This window comes from Vulpes vulpes, chromosome 9 (genome assembly GCF_048418805.1).
Source record: "Vulpes vulpes isolate BD-2025 chromosome 9, VulVul3, whole genome shotgun sequence".
NCBI lineage: Eukaryota > Metazoa > Chordata > Mammalia > Carnivora > Canidae > Vulpes > Vulpes vulpes.
In genome coordinates, this window is record NC_132788.1 from 102,680,072 (window position 1) to 102,707,546 (window position 27,475).

General features: G+C 43.1%; 1 protein-coding gene across 2 annotated transcripts; it reads right to left on the reverse strand.

The window, feature by feature from the left end:
* Window positions 1-7,014: 7,014 nt before the first annotated feature.
* Window positions 7,015-27,424, reverse strand: ZNF558 (zinc finger protein 558). Of its 2 annotated transcripts, XM_072721486.1 has the most exons (9): window positions 27,071-27,417; window positions 25,718-25,824; window positions 20,018-20,114; window positions 19,408-19,496; window positions 18,981-19,058; window positions 18,680-18,806; window positions 11,475-11,570; window positions 10,736-10,818; window positions 7,015-10,239 (listed from the first exon to the last, which is right to left on the reverse strand). In XM_072721486.1, exons 6-9 carry the CDS (start codon window positions 18,711-18,713, stop codon window positions 9,457-9,459), a joined length of 996 nt encoding a protein of 331 aa, XP_072577587.1. In that variant the 5' UTR covers window positions 18,714-18,806; window positions 18,981-19,058; window positions 19,408-19,496; window positions 20,018-20,114; window positions 25,718-25,824; window positions 27,071-27,417; the 3' UTR covers window positions 7,015-9,456. The 2 variants fall into 2 exon arrangements, with proteins under 2 accessions (XP_072577587.1, XP_025841428.1); XM_025985643.2 differs by lacking the exon at window positions 18,981-19,058 and having other exon boundaries at window positions 27,071-27,424.
* Between the last annotated feature and the right edge of the window lie 51 nt (window positions 27,425-27,475).

The following is a 27,475-nucleotide window of genomic DNA, read 5'->3' on the forward strand; positions in this document are numbered from 1 at the left end:
TCAGTAGAAATATAGGCTCCATAAGTGTATGAATTTGTCACATTATACATTCAAGATATGTACATTGCACTGTAACTTGCACCTCAGTCTGATTTATTTTGCTAAGTGAAAGAAGCCAAATATGAAAAACTGTATTGAATGATTCCATTGTATGGCATTTGGGAAAAGGCAAAATTCTATGGAAGGACAACAAATCAATGGTGTTCAGGGGCAAGGAGTAAGAGAAGGGGATGACTGCAAAGGGGTAACACAAAGGAATTTGGGAGTGATGCGATTGTTCTCTTGTGATTCTGTTGATGGATACACAATTCTCTGCACTTGCCAAAACCTGAAGAATTGTAAGCCATAAAGAGTGACTATTACTATGAGTTAAAAAAAAATAATCTGCAAGGTAGCAGGGGAATGCAAAATAAACTATAATGAATAAACTATAATGAATGAGTCTAACTGTATTACAAATGAGTAACAAGGGTATTATGCTGAGTGAAATAAGTCAATCGGAGAAGGACAAACATTATATGGTCCCATTCATTTGGGGGAATATAAATAATAGTGAAAGGGAATAGAAGGGAAGGGAGAAGAAATGGGTAGGAAATATCAGAAAGGGAGACAGAACATGAGAGACTCCTAACTCTGGGAAATGAACTAGGGGTGGTGGAAGGGGAGGAGGGCGGGGGGTGGGGGTGAGTGGGTGACGGGCACTGAGGGGGGCACTTGATGGGATGAGCACTGGGTGTTATTCTGTATGTTGGCAAATTGAACACCAATAAAAAATAAATTAATTATTAAAAAAAACAAAAAACAAATGAGTAACAACTAAATTTACTTTGGAAAGCTGTAATTTGACCAGATACGTAAGGCTGACTACAAAAACAATTGTCAAAAACAAACAAACAAACAAAAACAATTGTCCAGAAATCCTCTACTTAAGTTCAAAAATTTGTCTCTTACAATGTTGTGGATTAGCAATTGTGAAACTATTTTATGTGTATACTAGGGTTGAACAAGTAAATATGTTGTAGATCTGAAAGTGAGTTTCTTCTGTCAAAGAGAAATGTTACAAACAAGTAAATAGAAAAGACTAGAATAAACACTGTGGTGTTGGATTGGATTGGAATTGGGGGTACCAGTAGGAATTCATGCTTTTTGATAGATGGATGGAGGCGGAGAGGGAGGTGAGAACTAGGGCTCTTTGGAGAAATGGGGACAGTCATAGGGAATATAGAACCCGATCCTGAATTTCTTCTAATGGAAAATTAAGATTGACAGAGAAGAAGCCCCCCAAATCTGCCTAAAACATGACCTTAGGTCCTTAAATAATACCTTAGCTGTGCATATACAGAGGAAGACTAGGAGGCTTAGAAGACAGTAGCTATTGAAAGCTGGAGGTTGTGCAGAAATTTCAGAGATCACACATGCCGTGAGTCAGAGGTTGGATTTTGGACTCCTCTGGAGTGGAATGACCCTAGTAAAATACATGCATACAAAAGTATGTACATAGTGGGTTTCAATTAAGTCCCTAGAAATGTCCCACCCCCAAAGTAAATACCATGCACTACAAGTAAGGGCTGCATTTTAGAAGTCAGTTCCAAACTGAACTAGATCTGTGCTTAATAGCCTTCATAGGCTCCAGGTGATCTATCAGTACCATACCTGCCTGCCATAACAAAACTTAATCTTTAGAGGAAGGTACCACACATAATTAAGAGCCTCTACCAAATATATCATTCACAAGATCCAGTAAACAAGAGTAGTAGAAATGCAAAGCAGCAGGAAGATGTTCTCTCAATTGGGGATATACAAATCAGAGACTATAGATAGTGAATTTAGCAGACAAAGACTTCAGAATAACTATGAAAAATAGGTTAAGAAAAATGGAGAAAATACGGAAAATTTTTAGAAAATGAAAGACAAGCTGCAAATCTTCAAATCAGCCGGAGAAAGGACCTGTAGTTTTCAAAGAAGCAATAGACTGAAAATGTTTCAAAAGAAACTATGGAAGCAAGAAAACAATGACATTCAAAGGGTTGGGGAGGGGGAGTATCAACTGCCAGTGTAAAATTCAATGACCTAAGAAAAAGTGTTTTTTTTTTTTAAGATTTTATTTATTTATTCATGAGAGACAGAAAGAGAGAGAGAGAGAGAGAGAGAGAGAGAGAGAGGCAGAGACATAGGCAGAGGGAGAAGCAGGCTCCCCGCAAGGAGCCTGATGTGGGACTCGATCCCTGGCCCCAGGGATGGGGACCCAAGTGGAAGGCAGACGCTCAACCACTGAGCCATCCAGGTGTCCCTTGACCTAAGAAAAATATTCTTCGAAAATGCAGACAAACTGAAGATGTGTTCCAACAGAGGTTTTTAAAAAGCAAAAGCTGAAATAAATAATCAACAGCAGGACTGCACTTCAAGAAAAGCTAAAGAGAATTTTCAGGCTGAGTCTCCTGGGCAGCCCAGGTTAAACAGCTGACTCTTGATTTCGGCTCCAGTGATGATCTCAGGGTCATGAGATCAAGCCCCACGTGTCTCTCTCTGTCTTTCTCCAATAAATAACTCTTTAAAAAGAGAGAGAGTTTTGAGGCTGAAGGAAAATCATTTCAGACACATAACTCCCAAGCATCAAGAAACAAAACATTTGCAGGAAACAAAATGTAAGTAAATATAAATGAATATTGACTGTATAAAAGAACCCTGTATAGTTTTGCAACTTCTTTGTAAGCCTAGACTTTTTCAAAATGAAATGCTTTTAAAAATGTATTGAACTTATCCCTCCAATCTAGAGATGATGTAAGCCACTGCAAGAGAGCTTCCAGTCCATTCCCCAAGACAAGGATTATGGGAAGCCCCAGCAAGTGATGCTCACAATCTGCATCCAACAGTAGAAAAGACAGAAGCCCTAGCAAAAGATGTCAAGTCCCATCCAAAACTAGAGACAACAGGACCTTAGATAGCAAATGTCATCCCCAAATGATGGGGTCTGAGCAAGCAAGACCTCCCATGCCCCCAAACTAGAAACAATAGAACTCCAGCAAGTACCTCCCTCCTCACTTTCAATTCTAGAAGTGACAACAGCCCCATCAGTGACTCCTCAGCTCTCCTCAACACTAAACAATGGGGAGCCCCAGTCCACTGACCCACTCAGTCTATACCAACAATATTGACAAGGGGAGACCCAGTAAGTGATTCTTCTTGTGTTCCCTCCAAAATAGATAAAAATGGTTTATATAAAAAGACTTCCCCAGTCCCCATCACTAGAGATAAGTGGAATCCCATGCAATTATCCCCCCATCCTCTCCCCAAATTAAACACAATGGGACCTCCCTCCAAGGCTCCTCCCTATCACACCAACACTTGAAAAATGGGAGCCCCAGGCAGGCAGTGACCTTACAGTCCCCCATCACCAGAGACAATAGGAGCTCCAGCCTCATACTTTCCAGTTACCCCCAACATCATGAGGATTCCATCTGATGATGGAAGCTTCTGCAAATGATTTGTTCTCTCTCCAAGATTAGAAATGATGGAAACACCAAAAAGCAATTTACAGTCCCCTACACACTAAAGGAGCAAGAGCCCTAGCAAATGTCACACCATTATCAACACAAATCCCAGCTTGCCTCCCTTTACTCCCTCAGACCAGAGATAGGAGTACCCCCGCAAAGAGTAAACCTGTCTCTCCCAAGGCAGCAATACCAGTTTCAACAGGCAACCCTCCAGGTTCTCCAACCTGGGTGTCAAGCATTCCCAGAAAACTGCATCTCTTCCCTATTATTACAAAAACAGAAGTTGATAGAAGAGTCAGCAAGCAGCACCCTTATCCAAATAAGGAGAGAAGACCACCATTCAAATCCCTCAAGTTTTTCCCAGCATGAGATGACTGCCTCTGTGGTGACCCCCCTCCTTTATTCCAAATACAAGGAACAATCTGAACCCCAGCAGGCAACTTTTCAGCTTCCTCTTGCAATACAGGTATCTCTGTTCCCAGGTTATAGTGGATAGATAGGTCCCCATCAAACCTAGTGTCCCCTGTCCTGAGGAATAGTGAGGACCCCAGGGTCAGAATAAGGAAGACAATCATAGTCCTGATAAGCCAGCAGAGCCCAAGCTCCCATTATTCAGGGGACAGGGACTCAGGAAGCAAAGCTTCCTCCAACATTTCCTGCCCTAGCAGACTCTTCTTATCCATTGCATTCCCAGCTGATCCTCAGAACATCTACTCAAAGGACACTAGTGGGCAAGAAAGGCTGGAGCTGGGGTCAAGACTGAGAGGGATAGAGATGGGAGAGGAATAAAAGATAGTAAAGTGGAAAAGGAGATCTTCCAAGTTGTTCCACCCCCACGTAGGAATCCACGAGGCTCCAAACAGCTACCCTGAAACCAGGCTCTCAGGAGAAAAGTGGAGCAGAAAAAAGGAATTCTGGCCTGATAAAGGAATAGTGGCCTAGAGAAGAAGTGGGTGCATCAGCTAGCCTGCAAGATGGCCATCGAGGGTCCTTGCCACCTGGTATTTGTGCCCTGTGCAGTCTCCTCCCACATTGAATCAGACATGACCCAGATGATACACTCAATGCTGCAGAAATGATGGTATGTCATATATGAGGCCATAAAACGTATTGGAGCTTCTTCCTTACTCTCTTAAGTTTCTTCCTCTCCAGGGAAGCAATATATATATTTAATATATTTATATATAAGCTATATATATCATATATATATACATATATATATATATATGATTTTGTTTATTGGAGAGGGAGAGAAAGAGGGTGAGAGCAAGCATGAGTGAGGAGAGAGGCAGAGGGAGAAAGAGACAGACTCCACACTGAGCATGGAGTCCCAAACAAGGCTCAATCTCACCACCCCGAGATCATGACCTGAGTTGAAATCAAGAGTCCGGCACTCTACCCATGGAGCCACCCAGGTGCCCCACAACTGATAATCATCACACTTCTATCCCATCTAGATTCCCTTCCCCCTTGACTATGACCTCTGCTGGACCAGGCGGCTTACTTGGAGGGATGATCCAGATCCTCACCCCTGAGGAGTCTGAACACTTGGTCAACATCCCCTTCTCAGGATACACCTGCTACATTTATTTATCAACAAAATTGGGGGGGGGGGGAAACTCCAGAGGATTACCTGAGTGCCAAATGTCTGCTCTGCCCTTACTGTGCAACAAAAGCCCCACATCTTCTGGCACAGGATTACCATGCCAGAAGCCATGGTGACTCCTTTTCCTCATGTGCTGGTCTCCAAGCAATCATAAAGCTCAATGGGACCCTTACTTTACTGGCAAAAGTGTTCCCCCTCTGGAAACTAGGGCTTTTAGGTTAATTTTTGTGTGTGTGCTTTCCTCCCAAGAGCCCCATGACCCATCTTATATGAAGAACACTTGTGAAGGCAACTGTTCTAGACTCTAGGTGGGAACATCAATGCTTTAATACCCAATGCCAAGTATAGTAGCCAACAGAATTCAGGGATATGAACTTTCTGCCCCGGTGACTGACAAGAGTAGATTCTGAGAAACACAAGGGGTGAATAGTTCTGGATAGTTTCCATTTGCCCCAACTGACCCACTTTCTCTACCTTGCTGAACCTAGTAACATTAATCAGTATGAACTACATCAATAGGTGTCCTTGCCTTCTGGTGTCTGGTTGGGTTTGGTCAATGGGGATCCTGGACATGAAATAAGTTTAGTTCTGGCTATTTCTTGCAGAATGCTACCGCTGACCTCCCAGCTCTTGGAATGCAATTCTCTGCTTTCTTGTCTCTGGATTTCAACAATTGTTCTGTTCTCTTGCCCTTTCCAGCTTAGGGATGTTAATAGAGTCCTGTCCTTACCAGCTACTAGGTACCAGCCACTTCTTGTGGTTATCCTATATCCTGTCCACAACTCTGTGACTAGCCCCTTTATGAAAACTCCTTTATGATTGTCCTCGTCTGTGTCAATTGTTTCCTGCTGAGACTCTGACTGACATGCCCACTTGTTCCAAGTATAAGAAAAAGTCTTAATGTGACCCAACACGATCAGGATCCACCATGTCTCTGACCATATCAACTTCTACCACACTTTCGTTGTCCCCAGCTTGTTCTATTCCAGTGTCACTGGCTTCTATGCTGTGAGACTTTGCATGCCAAGACTGTTCTTGCCACACAAATTCATGACTCACTGTTTCAACTCATTAAGGTCTCTGCTCAAGTGTTCCTTAACTAAAAGGCTTTTCCTTCCTATTTTATATACAATGGTAAGATCCCAATCTCCCTTAACTATTTTATAATGCTTTGGTTTTCTTTCTTTTTATTAAAAAAAAAGATTTTATTTATTTATTCATGAGAGACACACAGAGGCAGACATAGGCAGAGGGGGAAGCAGGCACCCTGCAGGGAGCCTGATGCAGAATTTGTTCCCAGGACCTTGGGGATCATGACCTGAGCTGAAGGCAGACACTCAACCACTGAGCCACCCAGGTGCCCCAGTGCTTTGCTTTTCTGCTGAACACTTACGTTGCATGTTTTCTTGATTTTTCTATAATCCATCTTTCCCCCACTAAAACGTAAGTGCTTCAATAACAAAACTTGAGTTTCATTCATTGCTATAAACACCAGTGTCTTAAACAGTGCCTAGCATATAGAATATATTTAATAGATAGATTTGTGGTTAAGAGCACAGACTGTCTGGGTTCAAAACTTGGCTCTACCATTTACTAGACAGGGAGCTCAGGTAAATTACAGGTACACCACATTAATTTTCTCATCTGTAAAATGGGGATAATAACAGTACATGCTTCCTTAAGCTTATACTGAGTACTCAGTAAGTTAATATTCATAAGGCATTCAGAAGAATGCCTCGCCTATAGGAAGGGCTATGTAAATGTTTAGTCCTTTATTAATGTATTGAAATAACACTATAAAAAATTACCCCTACATAAAAAGGAACAATTCACAAGAAAAAAAACCTAATCCTGAATGTACTCAGTTATACGTCAAAATATATATAGAAAAAAATGACAGAAATGGCAAAAAAGTATTAATCCATATCCAGAGCAGAAGACTTTAATACATATCTATCATTAAATAAGTCTGAGGACAAAAATCTGAATGTACATACTATCTCTGAAAACACAATTAGCTTGAGTTAATAGGCACATACTCTACACCTAAAACTTAGGGAATATACATTATTTTCAAAGAAACATGAACACTTACAGAATGTGACCAACTAATAGGTTGACTAGTTAGATATTGCATTCAGCTGGACATGAACAGAATACCACCTCAAAAACAAACCAAAAAATAAAAATGACTTTGGCTTCAACCAGTTAGAGGTTATTTTTAATCATATAAGGACAAGTCTGTGAACAAGCAGTCCAGAGCTGATAGCGCCAATCAGAGATTTTGGAGGAGCCCATATCATTGTGATTTTTTGCTGCACTGTGGTTTTTGTCATCATGATCAAAATATAGCTCTTTCAACTCTTGCCTTGAGTCCACTTTCAAGAGAAATATCAGGTAAGATGAACAAAATATAGGTGAGGCAAACAAGTCAGATGATGTTCTCCTTAGTGACTCCTACCTATTTCTCATGGTCAGCAGAGCAAGGCAATACCCCTCTGGGCTTCAAAGAAGCCTTGGAGATTGAGTATTTTCAATCCTGCTCATTGACAGCTTGAACAACAACGAAAACATTTTTAAAGTAAATAAGTAGGGGAGAATGGACATTGGGAAAGAAGCTAAACAAAATACCATACCAGGGTAGAAAGATAAAAAAGAATCAGTGTCATAAACTCCACTTACCTGACAAAAATGCCATTAAACTAGGAAAAGTATATAGTAAATATAGTCTAATTTCCACTATGATAAACTAATTCACTCAGGAGATATTCAGAAATGCTTTTTTGAATATGCTACGTACTGATATTTTTAAAGAGTAAATTATAGCAAACATACTAAATACAAAACTATGGAACATAACATTTATTTTAGAGTATGGCTCTAGACATAAGTGTTTATACTAAAACAAAAAGACTGAAAACTAACAAACTAGTGGCCCAATCTTAGGATGAGACACTGTAAAAGTAATCTCACACTCAACTATCTATTAATAAATGTCTGGCCCCAGTTTATTTTGTGGCCACTCAGTAAAGAGCTGAGGCATCCTCATACTGATTACTTTTCCAGGGTTTGCCTCCAAAGTCAGTTCTCATAAATCAACATAGAATCACTGAAAGATTTTTCAAAATTAATACACCCACAAGTTTTGCATCCAGAGAAAACTTCATATTTTTCCTAATGTAGGAGGTATTATTAAAGGCATTCCCTTGGTTTTTATATTCACAAGCGTCTTTGCAGTGAATTCTCAGTTTCCTAAGGAATGTGGAAAAATGACTTTCCAGTACTGATGACATTCAATAGGACTTTCTCTCCAGAAGACATCCTCATGCTTCTTAAAAATTCAGAGAACATTCAAGGCCTTCCCATAGTAATTGTATTCAGAATATTTCCCTGTCTTTTGTTCAGTTAATGCAAAGACTTGTGCTGAAGGGGTTTCCAGATTCTTTCTACAGATATTCCTCTCTAGTGGTTTCTCACATGTGCTCTAAGGGATGAGTGTCCCTGAAGGCTTTTGCATTCTGATGATATTGAAAAGGCTTTCTCCATAGTGTGAACTGTCACCTGACTCCCTAGAAATATCATAAAGGCTTTCCTACAGCTACTGCATTCCTCAGGTTTCTCCCCATACATAATCTTTTCTGCACATTGGGGTGAGTTTGAGCTGACAAGCTTACCACAAAGCTTGCACATGTGAGATTTCTCTCCAGAGTGAATTAATATGAGTTATTGAAGGCTACTTCATATAGGATAGAATGAGAGTCTGCTAAAGGCTTTTCTCCACTGATTTCATGGCAAGCTTCTCAGATGGTTTCTTACAATCTGTCTCCTGATATACATACCCTGTGTAATTTCTTCCCACATTATATGAGCAATACAGTCTGGAAGAAGTGATAATATGTCCTTCTGAGGCTAGGTTGATAAAGTCAATGTGGCTTTTGCATTTAGTTCTCCCACAGATCAAATGCTTTGGGAGGAACCTGCTGCTACATCATAAAGATACTTAGCCCTGTGGAGAGTGAGGTAACGAAGGTTCCCTGCCAACAACTGGCATTAAGCTGCCAGACACGTGAGTGAGTGAGCCATTTTGGAAGTAGATTCTTCAGCAGTAAAGACTCAGATGAGTGTTGTTCCAGCTGACGTCTTGACCTCACCTCATGACAGATCCTGAGCCAGAACTACACAGCTAAGCCATTTCCAAATTCCTGACCTACAGAAATTGTGAGATAAATGTATGTTGTCTGAAGCCACAATGTTTTGGAGGGAAATATGCAGCAACAGATAACGCATACATCTAGTGAGTTACCATCGGTTGCCGGAGGGATGAGAAATCAACGAATGTTTTCCTGGTTACTGTACTCATATCCACCTATTATGAATCCTCTTGTGCACGGAAAGGTAAGAGTTAGTGGTGAAAGATTTTCCGCAGTGATTACATTCGTAGGGCTTTTCTCCAGTGTGAGTTCTCACGTGTTTCTTAACAGCTGAGAGATTATTAAATGCTTTCCCACAGTTACTGCATTCATAGGGTTTCTCCCCAGTATGAATTCTCTTGTGCACAGTCAGAGAAAAGCTACTGCTGAAGGATTTTCCACACTGATCACACTCATAGGGTTTTTCTCCAGTATGAGTTCTCATATGCTGGGTCAGATACGAGCTCTTCCTAAAGGCTTTCCCACAATCGTGACACTCGTAAGGTTTCTCCCCTGTATGAATACTGTTGTGCCCAGTAAGGGAGGACCTCGTGCTGAAGGCCTTGCCACACTGATTACATTCATGGTGATTCTCTCTTGTATGAATTCTCTTGTGGCTTTTTAGGTTACAACTAGTGCGGAAAACATGAAAACATTGATTACATTCATAGGGTTTTTCTCCAGTGTGAATTCTCACATGCAGTCTAAGGGATGAAGGATCATTGAAGGCTTTCCCACAGTCGTTGCATTCATAGGGTTTCTCCCCATTATGTATCCTCTTATGAATAGTCAGGTAAGATCTACTGCTGAAGGATTTCCCACACTGATTACAGTCATAGGGTTTTTCTCCAGTATGAATTCTCTTGTGCTGAGTGAGGTTAGATTTCGTGCTGAAGACTTTAAAGCACTGGTTACATTCATTGAGTTTCACTCCAAGGTGACTTCTTTCCTGTTGGTTAAGAGATGAATGATAACTATAATTTATACTATTTTTAATATTCAATGAATTTTATGCATATGGACTCTCTTTCCCAGGGATTCTGTTACATTATTACAAATGATGTTTTGGCTATTTTCATGTATATGGCTTCTGCGCAGTTTGGGCTCTCAGAAGTTAAAAAAGATGGACACTTTGCCACAAGTCCTCATCATAATCACAGAGCATCTGCTAATAAACTTAAGACCACTTTATATTTCAGCAGTCAATATCTTAGTCACATTTAAAGAAATATTTACTTGTGGAAACTCCCAGTGAGGAAACAAGTTTGGAGCTAATTTATAGTTTTCTCCAAATTGACAACTTTTCATACTTTTCATTATCTTTCCAGAGACACAATTTCCTCATGTATAAATGATAGTTTTCTTTAATGACTCTGTTTACTTTGTGACTTTTCTAACTTATTCTCCTACTGTGAAAAACCAGAAATCAGCCATCTTAGTCTTACCGCTTTTATACCATTAGAATGTTCTTTTCTAAATACATGCTTCTTAGGAGTTAACCATTTGGCTTTAAGTACAGTCTCCAAATCTGAAACAAAATAAAAAAGAAATTAAAGTTGATGGAGGAAAAAATGTACATATGAGTAAATGCAGACTCTGAGGGATCAGCATATTTGAGGTTTGCCATGAAAGAGATAGGAATATGAAAATTGTAGATTTTTAAAAAGTGATTCAAGGAAGATTAAGACCATTGAGAAATTTACAGAAGAAGGGATTATCAGGAATGCAAAGTTGGAAGGAATTGGAAAAAGCGCTCATATGAGATTTATTTAAAAAGGTAAAGAACTATAATAGCATTGTATGGTAACAGATGGTAGCTACACTTATGGTGGGCATAGTGTAACTTAAAACTTGTCAAGTCACTACATTGTACACCTGCAACTAATTTAACACTGCATGTAACTACACTTTAATAAAAAAAAAAAAAAAAAAAAGGAAAAGAGGTCTTTTTTTCCCTCCGAGTCCAAGGTAATGTTTGAGATGTTGAATAGAAAGTAAAAAGGAGTGAAAAAACATACATAAGGAAGCTCATACCAAAATTCTTGACCATCTCTGTCAGAAAAAAGGACACTATACAAACTTCCCTGATTGACATTTCCTAAATGTAATACTCTGATGCTCCAAATCACCGGCCAGAGCTATTCCTCAAAAAGATGCATATCCACCTGTCTACCTGGTGCTCACCTGAACAGGTGCCTTGGAGAATTCCCCGCTCCTCTGTCATCACCTTGTCTTCTTGCTCCAGTTGGGAGATCAGACTGGGCTTATCAACATGATATCCTGTTCAAAGAGAAAAGACACGTGATGTTGGGTGATTGTGCAGGTGACAAGTAATCCTATGAAACTGGAACCAACAATTCCGAAGATGATCGAGTAGGACTTTTGCAGCAATGGAGTAACTATGCATACGCTCTAGTGAATATAGTAATTCTCAAGAAGCAAAAATTCAAGCAAACTCAATGTCCAGATGACAGGACATAAACAGTCCCAGAGTTCATGTCCAAGTTTACACATATTTCAGAAGCTCTAAAGCTTTTAACCATGGAGAATATAAAGTCAGGGCAAGCAACAGCTGTTCATTCACAGAGAAGGCATCACACAAAAAGCTCCATGAGGGTGAGGACTCACTCATCACTATTTCTAAAGACAGTATTGATCCAAGGACACAGAAGTGCTTCAGAAAGACTTGTGAGAAGTGATCATAGTGAAAACTGAGGGAAACTGAACCAAAAGTCTGTAACTTTACAAAAATGGTGAACTGGGGAAAACCATCAGAATCAACTTTATCAGAACTTTGGAAACTTACAAAAGTTCACAGCAACTTGGAAAATGTTTAATAAAAGACAACAACCAGCTGACATTTTGACTGATCCTTGTCTCATCCTCTATGTCCTGCTTTGGCTGTGACCTTGTAGATGACAGCCCACATTTCTAGGACAAGAGAGAGAAGGATGGACCTTATTCTCCAAGTTCTGTGGTTGTTTGTTTTGACCTTTCTGCAGGTTTGGCTCAAAGGGTTTGCCTTTATTTATCTAACTCCAAACTCTCCAAAGGCTGAGCTACCTACTCAGTGGGCACATGCTGAACACATTTAAAGGCAAATATACTAGCCACTGCCACCAGAGGCATATGAAATAGCCCAGAAAACAAAAGACTAGCCAAGAAACTTGGGAGGAAAAGTGTGGAATAAGATGTTTGGGGAATTTTTTTTTTTATAAATTTTTTTTATAAATTTATTTTTTATTGATGTTCAATTTGCCAACATATAGAATACCACTCAGTGCTCATCCCACCAAGTGCCCCCCTCAGTGCCTGTCACCCAGTCACCCCCACCCCCCACCCACCTCCCCTAGTTCATTTCCCAGAGTTAGAAGTCTCTCATGTTCTGTCTCCCTTTCTGATATTTCCCACTCATTTTTTCTCCTTTCCCCTTTATTCCCTTTCACTGTTTTTTATATTCCCCAAATGAATGAGAACATATAATGTTTGTCCTTCTCCGATTGACTTATTTCACTCAACATAATACCCTCCAGTTCCATCCACGTCGAAGCAAATGGTGGGTATTTGTTGTGTCTAATGGCTGAGTAATATTCCATTGTATATATAAACCACATCTTCTTTATCCATTCATCTTTCGATGGACACCGAGGCTCCTTCCATAGTTTGGCTATTGTGGACATTGCTGCTATAAATATCGGGGTGCAGGTGTCCCGGCATTTCATTGCATCTGTATCTTTGGGGTAAATCTGTTTGGGTAAATTTTTAAAAATTTCCTTCCTAAGGTGCCTGGGTGGCTCAGTCAGTTAAGCGTCTGCCTTTGGTTCAGGGTTTGATCCCAGGGTCCTGGGATCAAGTCCCACATTGGGACTCCCTGCTTAGTAGGGAATCTACTTCTCCCTCTACCCTTCCCCTCTACTCATGATCTCTCTTCTCTCAGATAAATAAAATCTTTAAAAAATGTTTTTCCCTCCTATTTCTTTAAATCTAGAAAGCCAGGATTGGTCACATGCTCAGAAAAGACTTGAAACAGTGCTAAGTCCTCAGCTTTGGCTGACCTTCAAGTCCTGCACAAGCAGAAAGTGAAGATTATGGCTGAGTTGTAAACCACCTGCTGATTTTGCAGGTATGCCCTATACACACGTGCAGAACACATCTGCAGAGACTACAGGTTTTTAATCTCTGACAAACTACTAGCTAGCCATGAAGTTAACAAAACAGCCTTTAGGGACCACATGTGAGAAATATAGACATTACAAAATTAGTTCAGGAGTATCATTTAACAACATACAAGTAACAAAAAAAAATTTTAGTGATAGGGAAAAATCTGATTCCAGAATTGCCATATAACAATGTTCCAAATATCCAGTTTTCAACAAGATTTTGAGGCAAGCAAAAAACAAATGTGTGGCCCATCACAGGATAAAAAATTCCTCCCTGAGGAAGCCCAAACATCAGACTTACTAGTCAAAGAATTTAAATCAACTATTTTAAGTATGGTCAAAGACAAAAAGAAAGCCATATAAAGAATAAAGGAAACCTTAAGGATGAATTCTCATGAAATAGAACACATGTTAAAGAGATAGAAATTACAAACACAAGTAAAAAATTTTGGAATTGAAAAGTAAAAAACTGAAATGAAAAATTTGGAGGATGTGTCCAACAGCAGATATAAGCAGGCAGAAGAAAGAATCTATAAGTATTTATACTATCTCATCGGAAGAATAGAAAAAAAAAATGAAAGAAATATGAACAGAACCCTAAAAATCTATAGGATACCATCAAACATACCAACATACATATCATGGGAGTTCCTGAAGTGGAGAAGAGAATGAGGTAGAAAGAATATTTGAAGAAATAATGGCCAAAAACTTCCAAAAAACTGATGAAAGACACAAATGTATACAACCAAGAAGCTTAAGAAACCTCAAGTAGGCTAAACTGAGAGACACAGAGATCACTAGCACATCTACCCTACAAGAAATGCTAATGGGAGGCTTTCAGGCTGAAATGAAAGGATAATGGATATCAACTCAAATCCATACAAAGAAACAAAGAGCCCGATAAATGGAAATACATAGGGCAATAATAATTGGCTCTTTATTTTTGGTTTTAACTCAAATTTATGATTTGAAATTCTTTTTTTCTTATATAATTTCAAAGAGAAACCGGTAATTATGAATCTATGTTAATGGGCATAGAAAATATAAAGATATAATTTGTGAAAAGGCAATATAAAGGGGGTAGTGTATGTGCACCTATACAAGAGCAAAAACTTGGTATGCTATTGAAACATGGTTGGCAATTAAATCAAAATAGACTGCTATAAGTTAAAATGTTAATTGTAATCCCTAGGACAACCATTTAAAAAAATAACCAAAAACCAAAAAGAAATGAGAGGGAATCAAAGTGGTCCCCTATAAAACATCTAACACAAAAATAACAATGAAAGAACTGAGGAACAAAAATGGCATAAGACATGTTGAAAATAACAAAATGGCCTACCTATATGAATCTTTAATAGTAATCACCTTAAATGTAAATGGATTAACCTGTCCAATTAAAAGGCAGATTTTGGCAGAATAGATAAAAAATATTCCATTATATGCTATCTATAAGAGACTCAATTTATATCTAAATACACTAAGGAAAAAAAAAAAATAAATACACTAAGGAGCTGAAAGTCAGCAGATAGAAAAATATATTCCATGCAAGGAGCAGCCAAAAGAGAATGTAGCTATGTTAATTTCAGGCAAAATAGACTTTAAGACAAAAACTATTACAACACACAAAAAAAATTATTTCATGATAAAAAGGTCAATTCAGGGCAGCCCAGGTGGCCCAGCAGTTTAGTGCCACCTTCAGCCCAGGGCCTGATCCTGGAGACCCGGGATTGAGTCCCACATCAGGCTCCCTGCATGGAGCCTGTTTCTCCCTCTGCTTGTGTCTCTGCCTGTGTGTGTGTGTGTGTGTGTGTGTGTGTGTTCACGAATAAATTTAAAAAATTTCTTAAAAAAGGTCAACTCATCCAGAAGATGTAACCATTACAGAGAGTAACAACAGAATTCTACATATTAAATTTCAAGCTGACAGAATTGAAAGGAGAAATAGGAAATTCTATGATAGTTCCAAACTTTGTTGCAAACACCCCATTTTGACAATGGGTAGAACAACTAGTTAGGAGGTTAATAAGGAAAAAGAGAACTTAATCTTACAAATTAATTAGACCTAACAGACATATAAAATACTCTGCTCCACAACTGAAGACACATTCATCTCATGTGCATATGGAACATTCTCCAGAACAGTCAGACCATATGTGAGGCCATAAAACAAGTCTGAATAAATTTTAAAACAGTGAAATTGTACAAAGTATTTTCTCTGAGTATAACAGAATCAAGTAAAAAATTAGTAATAGAAATACGTGTATTGGAAAACTTCATTTTGTTAGGATGACAACACTCACCACAGTGATCTACAGATTCAGTGCAATCATTACCAAAATTCCAACAGCTTTTATTTGTACAAATGGTCAAACGAAGCCTAAAACTCAAATGAACTTGCAAAGGATCCCAAATAGACAAAACACTCTTGAAAAGGAACAAAATAGGAATTCTCACACTCCCTGACACCAAAACTTATTTCAAAGCAAGAGTAATGGACATTCTGCAGTCCTGGTATAAGGAGAGCTGTAAAGATCCATGGAATGGGACTGAGTGAACGTAAACTCCCAAGTGGGGTCAATTTTTGACAAGGGAGTACAAATAATTCAAGGGGGAAAGAAAAGTCTCCTACAGAAATGCTGGGAAACTAGGTAAACACAAGCAAAAAAAATGAAACTGGCACTTTCTCCAAGCTATACTGAAAATTAATGGGCAAACGACCAAAGACCTAATTGAAGAGAAACTAGAAAAAATGTTCAAAGCTTTGGTGGGTTTGGCGATAACTTCTTAGGTATGATACCAAAGGAACAGCAAAAAAAAGGAAAACGATAGTTATCCATCAAAATAAAAACTTTATCAAAATTAAAACTTTCCGTGTCTGGCTTATTTCGCTTAGCACAAAACTCTCTAGTTTCATCCACGTCATTGCAAATGGCAAGATTCATTCTCTTGTATGGTCGAGTAATATTCCATTGTATACATACACCACATCTTCTTTGTCCATTCATCAGTTGATGGACTTTGGGCTTTTTCCATAATTTGGCCATTGTTGATAGCGGTGCTATAAATATCAGGGTGCATGTGCCGCTTCAAATCAATATTTTTGTATTCTTTGGATACTTAGGAGTGCAACTGCTGAGTCATAGGGTAGTTCTATTTTTAACTTTTTGAGGAACCTCCATATTGTTGTCCACAGTGGCTGCACTAGTTTGCATTCCTACCAATAGTGAGAGAGGGCTCCCCTTTCTCCACATCCTCACCAACACCTGTTGTTTCTTGTGTTGTTGATTTTGGCCACTCTGACAGCTCTGGGGCGATATCTCTCACTGTAGTTTTGATTTGAATTTCCTTGATATTGAGTGATGGTAAGCATCTTTTCATGTGACTGTTGGCTATCAAGATGTCTTGTTTGGAAAAACAGGATTTCACTCATATGTGGAATTTAAGAAACAAAACAAATGAGGAAAGGGGTGGGGGGAAGAGACACACACAAACCAAGAAATCGACTCTTAACTATAGAGAACAAACAGACGGTTACTAGAGGGGAGGTGGGTGATGGCTGGGTTAAGTAGGTGTAGAGATTAAGGAGGGCACTTGTGATGAACACCCGGTGATGTATGGAAGTGCTGAATCACTGTATTGTACGCCTGAAGCTAATCTAACACTGTATGTTAACTAACTGGAATTTAAATCAAAACTTAAAAAAAATAAAACTTGGGGTGCTTTGGTGGCTTAGCTGATTAAGCACCTGCCTTTGGCTCAGCTCATGATCTCAGGGTCCTGGGATGGAGCCTCACATCAGACTTCCCTGCTCAGAGGGGAGCCTGCTTCTCCCTCTCCCCCACCCCCCACTTATGCCCTCTCTCTCTCTCTCTCTCTTTCTCTCAAATAAATAAATCTTAAAAAAAAATAAAAACTTTCATGTGTTAAAGGACATAAGAAAATGAAAATACATCACAAAATGGGAGAAATGATTTCCAAATCATATTGTGGATAAGGGACCAGTATTCACAATATATAATATATTTTTATAATCCAAGAACAAAAGATAAACAACCAAATTTCAAACTGGGTGAAGGACTCCACAGAAGATCTGCAAACAGCCCACTGGTACGTGAAAAAGTGCTCAAGGTCATTAGTCATGAGGGAAATGCAAATCAGAACAGCAACGAAATCCCACTTCATAACCACGAGGATGGCTATGGTCAGAAAAACAGATGTTGGCGAAGACATGGAGAAATCAGAACCGTCACACCCTGGTGCAGCGGCTGTGGAAAATAGTTTGGCAGTTCCTCCAAAAGCTCAACGTAGTAATATGTGACCCAGCATTCCACTCCTAGACACATACATACCCAACAAAAGTGGAAACATGTTCAGACAACAACCTGAACGCAAATATTCATAGTAGCACTGTTTGTAACAGCCAGTCAGTGGAAACCACCCATGTTTATCAACTGATGAATGAATTTTAAAAATATGGTAGACCCATAAAAAGGTATGCTAGTCAGTCACAGCGAGGAATAACGAACTGGTACATGAAACGATACAGCTGGACTTTTAAACATTATGCTGCCCGCATGACGAGATGAGCACTGAGCGTTATACTATATGTTGGCAAACTGAATTTGAATAAAATATTAAAAAAACAAACACAACAAAAAACCCCATTATGCTGCCTGAAAGAAGCCAGACAAAAAAACATCACGTATTTTAAAATTCCAATGAAATTAGATGTTCTCCACAGGCAAATCCATAGAAACAGAAGGCAAATTAGTGGTGGCCAGCGGGGGTTGGGGGGAAGGTAATGGGGACTGAGCACTTGATAGGGAGGGGCTGAGGGGTGAGGATGATGTTCTCTAATTAGATAGTGTTAGGGCTGCCGGCTGTATGGAAAGCTACTGAGTTGTAAGCTCAAAATAGTTACAGTGGTAAATTTCATGTTTGTGAATGTCATGTCAACTGAAGAAGGAGGGAGGGGCACCTGGGAGGCTCAGTGGTTGGGCCTCTGCCTTTGGCTCAGGTCGTGATCCCGGAATCCTGGGATTGAGTCCCACATGGGGCTCCCCGCAGGGAGCCTGCTTCTCCCTCTGCCTATGTCTCTGCCTCTCTCACTCTCTGTGCCTCCCATGAATAAATAAAATCTTAAACAAACAAAAAAAAGACGACCTGCATCATGTTATCTTTGTCACCTGCATCATGAAATAAATGCAGGGCTGAGGTCGGGCTTACCTAGAGATGCAAGGTTCCTGCAGTTTTCCCGCATCACATCTCTGTACAGTGTTCTCTGAGAAGGGTCCAGCAGCGCCCACTCCTCCTGGCTGAACTCCACCGCCACATCCTCGAAGGTCACCAAGTCCTGAGTGGTCACAAACATCATGGCTTAGCCAAGGACCACCCCCACCAAGTTAACAGGAGGATGACAGGATTGAAACAGGGAACCCAAAGCACAGGATGCATCGGTACGGTTCTGAGTTCAGCCTGCAGTGCTCCTCTCCTGTCAACCTACTCCCACTCCTAAGGCTAAACGTACCTCTAACACGTAGGTGATTCTCTTATTCCAGTGAGACTGTGAAACTGCAGTCTTATTCCCTCAATCTCAGGGTTGAGCCTAAGATCGGGTCATGGTAGACATCAGAGAAATACTTGGTAAGTGAATGAGTGATTTCCCAACAGCCATCATCAATTACTTGACTCTAGGACACTTAAGTTTACCTTCCCCTTAAAACTCTCAGCAGAGCACGATGTAGACAGTAACCCTAGAGGAAACTATGAAAATGTAAAAAACACTGACAAACATTGACGTTCGCGCAGCAGCCCCTAACCCCCTATCAGACGCCCTCAGACCCTGGGCTGTCTGAGACCTGGTTCGGCTGTGGGGCTCTGAGTCACTGAAAGATAACAAAGCCAAGTGCCGATGAGAGGAATAATGATTCGGAAAAAAAGAGTATGTGACTCACCGGTAACCAGCCTGTCAGGAAGCCATGAGCCAACCCTTCCCCCTCCGCGCATCCTCTCTGAGGGGAGGCCGAGTACAGGGAAGGCTGAGCTGGAGAAGAAGAAATAGGTCAGAAGAATCTAGGATTGCTCTATACTCTGGCACTCACCAGTTTGGAGGCTTCCCCCACTCAGTTGTAACTGGCCATACCCCAACACACACACACACACACACGAGGGCACAGCTCTGTCTCACCAGGGCCAGAAAATAGGCCCAAGGCTCTTAGGAAGAGGAAGGAAGGAAGACATTATTATTCCCATTTCACAGGAAATGGGAGGAAGACATTATTATTCCCATTTCACAGATGAGGAAATTGGAGTTCAAGGGACAGCACTGTTACTTTATCAAGTTTATAGAAAGAATGAAAGGTATAATTCAAAGGCTCCCCCACATTCACCACACAGGTGACACCCCCACGGACGCTCAAATCCCCAAATCCCAAGAACCACCTGGGGTCCCAGGGACCCCCGGACACTCGGGCCTCTCCTCCTGCCTCACCACTCAGCCCCTCCTTTCCTGCTCTGTGGTGCAGGCGCCTTTAACACCGGGGCCCTGGGGGCCCCCCAACTTACCGCAGGTGGGAGACAGAACCATGGCCGCCATCCTGTGACTCAGACAGAGAACCTGGATGCTCGTGCTCTTGTCCCCGCAGTGCACGCAGGCCAGGCTCTGGAAGAAACGGGAAACAGGAAGCCTTCCCAGTCTCTCTCCCTCTCCCTCTCCTGAGGACGAACCTGCCTCAGCCTGCCCGCCGTGTCCTCCTTCAAAATGCAAGTGGGCTCTCCAGTCCTGGGTCTTCACTCTGCTTAGCAGGTGATGGGCACAGGGCACGTGAAGGCATAACCTGTCCTCTTCTGTCCTGACCGGTACGACCAGCACATGCCTGTCCCACCCCACTCAAGTCCCCAGCTTCACTGGGTCCCAGGGCACCTTCTTCCCATCCAGGTGGTCGTCACACATTCCCAAGCACAACCCTTTACCAACTGGGGTTGCTGGCACCTGCCTGCAACCTCTGGTTCCAGCACCCTTGGATGATGTCAGAGCTCGTGAGGATCACCTCACTGTGTCACATGTTTGTTCCCATCCACCTTGGCCGCACCTTCCATCCGCATCACCCTAGACCTCGTCATCACCTGACACTATTTTACCATCTAGAACAACCGCTCAGAAATGTCTCTGAACCCAGCCTCCTAAACTACATCCTTGCTCACCCAGCATCTCCTTCACCACACAGAGGACCCATCCAGCTGCTCTCCTGCTTCCCCAGTGCTCCCTGTTCTCACTTCACGCTTCCCCACCTTGGATTTCATGACCCTTCACGTACGCATTTCCTCATCTATACGCCCCACCTTCACGCTCACCCAGAAGAACTCCAACTAGGCAGGACTCCCATCCTCCGCCGGCACCAGGGCTGTAACGCTGCCACTTCTAGGGAAACGTGGTCACCAACGTGCAAAAAGCCCCTGACCCTGCAGGGCGTCCTGTAAGTCAGGGTGGCTCCCTACCCACCTGCTCGAATCTCTTTACACCTCACACACCCTCCCCTCTCCCTCTACGTTAACCAGCTTCCTAAATGGCCCTCGATGACCCAGGCCTCCTGGTGTCCACACCCACCTGCATCAGACTGACCTGCCAGACAAGACTACCTTGGAGGTGACTTCCGAGGCTGGGTGCTAGCCACGCTGCAAGGAACTCAAGCAGCCCCATGGAGAGACTTTCTGGGAGAAGAACCAAGGCCTCCCTCCAACAGCAGCACCAACGGGGCCGGCCTGGGAGTGAAAGGCCTTGGCCATGAACCCTCAGCACCAGCCAACACCACACATCACTGCAGCCCCAGTTGATATCCTGCTAGGAACTCATGAAAGTCCTTGAGCCAGAACCTTCTAGCTAAGCTGCCCTGAATTCCTGAACCACAGAAACCATGAGAGATAACACATGATTGTTATGGTTTTCGGTCACTGAGGTTTGGGACAATCTGTTAGGTGGTAACAGAAAACAAACACACCCTCACTTTGGGCAGATGGTCCTGCCTCCTACTTCTCAAAGTAACCTTCCTGAGAATGAATCTACCTGCCTGCGTTGCTGCCCAAATGGCCACGTGCACCACGGTTTCCGCCCTCCCTCCTGTTACAGACCCAGAGCCATGTCCCCTTCTGCAGAAGGCCCAGCTCTTGGGCTCTGCTCCGTGCTCTGGTCCACCTGCTGCTTTAGGGGCTGCACACAACCCACTGCCTCCTGCCTGCCCTTCCTCCCCGCTCTCCCACTCTACTGGATCCTTTCCTACACCATTTAAACCTGATGCAGTGGTTTTCAGCAGTGAAGTAAATCTATCTTAAGGGCAGTTTTCTTTCTGTTACTGGCCAGCCTCTCTCTCTGACCACAGGCCAAGTGTCTTACTATCTCATTTCCTCATATTCCACACCCTCCTCAACCTGGGACACTCTGGTTTCCACCACTACCATTTCAAGGACACCACCCTTGATAGAATCACAGTGATCTTATTCTTTTTTTTTTTTTTTAAAGATTTTATTTATTCATGAGAGACACACACACACACACAGAGGCAGAGACACAGGCAGAGGGAGAAGCAGGCTCCAGGCAGGGAGGAGCCTGATGCGGGACTAGATCCTGGGACTCCAGGATCATGCCCTGGGCCAAAGGGAGGCACTAAATCGGTGAGCCACCCAGGCATCCCCTGATCTTATTCTTAATAACAGAGACACACACTGCAACTACACTGATACCATTTTTTACCCGTCAGATCAACAAAGACCTGGTGGACCACATCTCTGCGCAAGCTGTCGGTAAAGGCTACTCTCATACACTTCTGGGGCACAATTTCTATGGAAGGAAAATTGTCAATTTCAAGCAAAATGCAACACTTACACTTTCGCTGCCAATCACACTTCTAGGGGCCCATCTTGAGGATACACAAATACTAACTGGCAAGGGTGCTATGATTCACCTTGGCCTTACTTATAATATCAAAGGACTGGAAACAATACAATGGATCATCAATAGGGAATTAGCTCAATAAATTAGGGAATATCCACAAAATGAAGAAACATGGGATGCTTGGGTGGCTCAGTGGCTGACCATCTGCCTTTGGCTCAGGGCATGTTCCCAGGGTCCTAGGATTGAGTCCCGTATCGGGCTCCTTGCAGGGAGCCTGCTTCTCCCTCTGCCTATGTCTTTGCCCCTCTCTCTGTGTCTCTCATGAAGAAATAAAATCTTTAAAGAAAATAAAGAATGAAGAAATATACAGCCAAAAAAGAAAGAGAGGACCTCTAGGTACTGATAGAAATTCTTATCTTCAATAAATTCAGGTGAAAAAAAAAATGAAGGTTCAGAGCAGTATCTATGGAATGTTTCCTTTTTTATAAAAAGGGAATGAATGCCTCCTTTCCCTGGAGTTAGGGAACAACTCCTTAAAACCAGTTTTTTTTTTAAGGTTTTATTTATGTATTTGAGAGAGAGAGAGAGAGAGAGAGAGAGAGGGAGAGAGAGATATACCACAGAGGGAGAGGGAGAAGCAGACTCCCTGCTGAGCGAGAAGCCTGACACAGGACTCAAACTCAGGACCCTCAGATCATGACCTGAACTGAAGGCAGATGTATAACCAACTGAGCCACACAGGTGCCTCCATAAAACCAGCTTCTCGAGGTCTCTATGAGTGTCTTCCCTGTACCCAACAGATAACTAACAGCAATAAAGGGTTTGAGTGTGAGTAGGGAGGAGGATCTGGGACATTAAGAGTTTGGGCCAGGTGGAGGGAACCAGTTGCAGGGATCTTTGCCTCCTGGGCCTGTGTGGAGATAGATTAACGCCCTTGCCCCAAAGGCACCCAGATTCTACTCCTGAGAATCTGTGAATATGTGAGCTTCCATACAAAAGGGACTGTGTGGCTGTGATTAAGGTAAGGCTCCTGATATGGGGAGAGTATCCAGGATTATCCAGGTGAGCACAATGTTATCATAAGAGTCTTTACAAGAGGGATCCCTGGGTGGCGCAGCGGTTTGGCACCTGCCTTTGGCCCAGGGCGCGATCCTGGAGACCTGGGATCAAATCCCACGTCGGGCTCCCGGTGCATGGAGCCTGCTTCTCCCTCTGCCTGTGTCTCTGCCTCTCTCTCTTTCTGTGACTATCATAAATAAATAAATTAAAAAAAAATGTTTAAAAAAAAAAGAGTCTTTACAAGAGGGAGGTAAGAAGGTAAGGGTCAGAGAAGGAGCTGTGATAATGCAAGGAGTCAGAGAGAGAGAGAGAGACTTGAGATACTACTCATTGGAACGCAGGTGGCCTCCACAAGGTGGAAAATACAAGGAAAAGGAGTCTCCCCTAGAGCATCCAGAAGGAATGTGGCCCTGTTGACCCACTTAGGATTTCTCCCTCCAGAATGGCAGGAAAAGAAATCTGTGTTGCTTTAAGCCACCGAGTCTCTGCAAATTTGTTACAGTAGCCACAGGAAATGAATACTGCCTCTCACCTCCAACTTTCCCTGACGCTTGGTCCAGGAGACCCAGACAACTGCTGTGGAGGTGGAGGATGTCTCCTTTCTCCCCACCGGGGACCCAATTTAGAGTTAGGAAGATTCTAGTCACTGAGCTGAGGAGTCACAGGGCTCCCAGGAACTGGGAAGATAGGAATGGCTGAGCTGAGACAACCAAGTTGGGGGCAGGGGTGTGAGCCAGCCCAGAGCAGGGCAGGCTGGACCAGGTCAGGTCTTAGATTTGGACCTGTCTTCCCAGTTTCTGGAGCATACAAGGCTCTCTCCTGCTTTGGGGGTTGTCTTCATGTGGTTCCCTTTGCCTGATATGCTCTCCTGAAAGTAATCCCATATCCTTGCTCCAGCTAACCCTACAGATAGCTAAATATCAGTTCTTCTCAAGAAGGCTTCTCTGTTCCCTCGACTGAGTGCTCTTTGTCAAGCTCCCCACATCACTTCCGTCATTAGTTGTTTAAAATCACAATTCCTGGGTGACTGGGTGGCTCAGTTGGTTAAGCATCTGCGTTCGGCTCAGGTCATGGTCCCAGAGTCTCAGATGGAACCCCGCAGTGGGCTCCCTGCACAGCGGGGAGTCTGCTTCTCCCTTTGTCCCTCACCCCACCTGTGCTTTCTCTCTCTCAAATAAGTAAAATCTTTAAAAAATAAAAATAAAAATAAAATCACTATTAGAATGTAAATTCCATGGCAGCAGAACAAGGTCTGTTTGGCTCTCTCTGTTTGGTCTCTATCATCTGGCCCAGGGTCTGGCTGGGGGAGATGATGCGCCATCCTGGTTGCTTAGAACTGTCCTGGTTTGAACACTAAATGTCCTGTGTCCTGGAAAACCTTTCAGTCTCAAATAAACAAGGAGGGTTGATCTCCATAAACTGTGCACTCAAAAAATATCTATTGCATGACAGATAAACATTCCCCTCCGAAACATTACAGGAAAGCGAGAATGAAAAAGGGGCACATACATGTAATTAGTAAAACCCGACAATTAAATAGTTAACAGGATTCTCTGTAATGTGAATCATCAGACTATTATTTCAGAAAAGTTTTAAGAAATGAAGTTAATTCCTGCCAGACGACACGGTAGAGAGGACAATCTTTGTGGAAACTAGTGCCCTAACCTTCAAAATCTAAGCTGTTGCTGGATATTCCTCTAAATAATCTTAAATCTTATTAAGAAAAAAAAAATCTACTTCTTCAACATGCATCTGGTGGCTGGGCCATTCAATTTTACATTTCTATTATTCATAGAAAGAAGTTAAAAGCATTTTTCCCCCCACAGATGTCCATATATTTTGAATCTTTGTGGAGGATTTACAGGGCTTAGAAGTCAAATTGAATGGGCCTGAGGAATGTTGCTGAGTAGTCCTGCTAATCTTTAGTGGGATGACTTGTAATACTACATGTATATGTAAAAATTTCATATATTTATGCTTATTTATAAACTTCTGAAATTTTTAGTATTATGGAATGCAAGAAAATCTGTCTTTCCCTAGCTAACTAAATAACTAAATAACACACATTTAGTTATTTACATATTTGTTTAATGTGTACTTATTTGCATATAACTGTATTTACTGCCTTATTTCCACACATATAGCCACACTCACCTTAGTATCTCTCCTTTGAACATAATCTATCAAACATACAAATAATTTTTCTTAAGATACCCTCGCTCTTAGGGGCTTCTTGTGATTACCACCTGAGCACAGGAAAGCCCATTAACAGCTCCTCTGAACAGTGGAAGCTGCTGGAACCTGCTGCAAGTACTCACCTGGTCACACCAAAATCCACGGATCAGTGAGGATGGTGGACTTTGAGGATGGTGGGCCCTGAAGCTGGTTTTAACACAAACTGGAGCTCGAGAGATCCTTTTCCTGTCTAGAAAAAAAAAAAAAAAGGCACAAAGATTGCTTTTGAGGCCTTTTTACAGGGAGTAATAGTTCTCAGACAGAAAGACCACCCACCCATCCTTTTTTGTTTGTTTTTCATTTACTAAAAGTGTAAATTGGATTTACCTGCTTCCCATCCAGCCATCTGCACCCTAAGTGGGAGAAAGCCATGTCATACTGTGCGTGCATTTGACTTGCTCAACTCATCTGGCTGGATAAAGATTTTTATGGTGACTTCATACACTTTTTTCAAATTTTTATTTATTTATTTTTAATATTTATTTATTCATGGGAGACGGAGAGAGAGAGAGGGAGGCAGAGACACAGGCAGAGGGGGAAGCAGGCTCCATGCACTGGGAGCCCGCCGTGGGATTCGATCCCTGGTCTCCAGGATCACACCCTGGGCCTAAGGCGGCGCCAAACCGCTGAGCCACCTGGGGCTGCCCCCAAATTTTATTTTTTAAAGATTTATTTATTTACTTTAGAGAGATAGAGAAAGAGAGAGCGCGCGGAGGGTGGGGATGGAGGGAGGAACTGAAGGGGAGGGCGAGGGAAAGAACCTCAAGCCAACTCCGTTCTGAGCAAGGAGCCTGAAGGCGGATGGATCCCAGGACCCCCCAGAGGGTGACCTGGGAGGAAACCAAGAGGCTTAACCGACTGAGCCACGCAGGCGCCCTGCCGACTCCAGACACTTTATTTATAAACAGCGGCTTGTCACTTAGGGGGCCCGTAAGTGACTCGGCTGACTTTAAAACAAATTTCCACGGCTGACTCGGGACTTCAGAGATTTTGCAGCCCGAGAGCAGGATTCCCGGACCCCTGCATTCTTGATAATGCATCGTCGTGGGGGGTGGGGGGTGGGGTGCTGAGCAGCATCCCTTGGCCTCCACCCCCGAGATGCTGGTTGCGCCTCCCCACACCCCTATTTGTGCAACCAAAACAATGCCTCCCGGCGCTGCTCGAAGTCCCCGGGGTGCGCGTGTGCGCGCGAAATCAGCCCTCAGAGCGGGGTCGGTGGCGTCCGGGGCTGGGAGGATCAGCCGCTTGGGACCGACCTGCGGAAACAGCCCGGGGGAGGTCTGCGGGGCTCCGGCTAGGGACGCAGGGGCGCGGGGACGCCACAGCCCGCGACCGCGAACGCCCGCGGCCCGGGCCCCTCCCTGGGCGCCCGCCGGAAGCCCCGGACTGCCCGCCGCGCACCGAGTTCGGCCCTTCGCCCGGGAGACCAAACATACCACGTGAAGCCGGTCACGCGCGGAGGAGACCGCACACCCCACGCAGCAAACCACCCGAGGCTCCCTCCGCGGCACCGCCCCACGCTTCCGCTTCCGGTCTCGGGCGGGCCGCCTCGCGCCCCAGTTCCGGTCTCTGTGGAGCTGCCGCCGAGAAGGACGTTTAGGGGCCCCGGGGGGCTGGGCGTGGTGCGGGCAGGGGCGACCGCCGCGCACCCCAGCCTCGGGCGGGGGATTTCCCGGCTCAATTATTGAGGGTCCTAGGGCCCCGGGCTGGGTCAGCACCAGGGACGGAGACCAGCTCCGGGGGCGGGGTTGTGGGCGGCGCCAGGCTTCCGGGCGGAGCCCCCGTCTGTGGGTGGGGCGGTGGGCGGGAACAGCGAGGCGGCGGGCGGAAACGAACTCGGG

Excerpts from the sequence above, each read along its gene's own strand:
- ZNF558 (XM_025985643.2), bottom strand. The coding sequence starts at position 20,048 with ATGGCGGCCATGGTTCTGTCTCCCACCTGCG. Across the intron at positions 11,571-18,679 it reads CAGGAACCTTGCATCTCTAG|GATATCATGTTGATAAGCCC; the intron begins GTAAGCCCGACC and ends CTCTTTGAACAG. Across the intron at positions 10,819-11,474 it reads TCTCCAAGGCACCTGTTCAG|ATTTGGAGACTGTACTTAAA; the intron begins GTGAGCACCAGG and ends ATTTTGTTTCAG.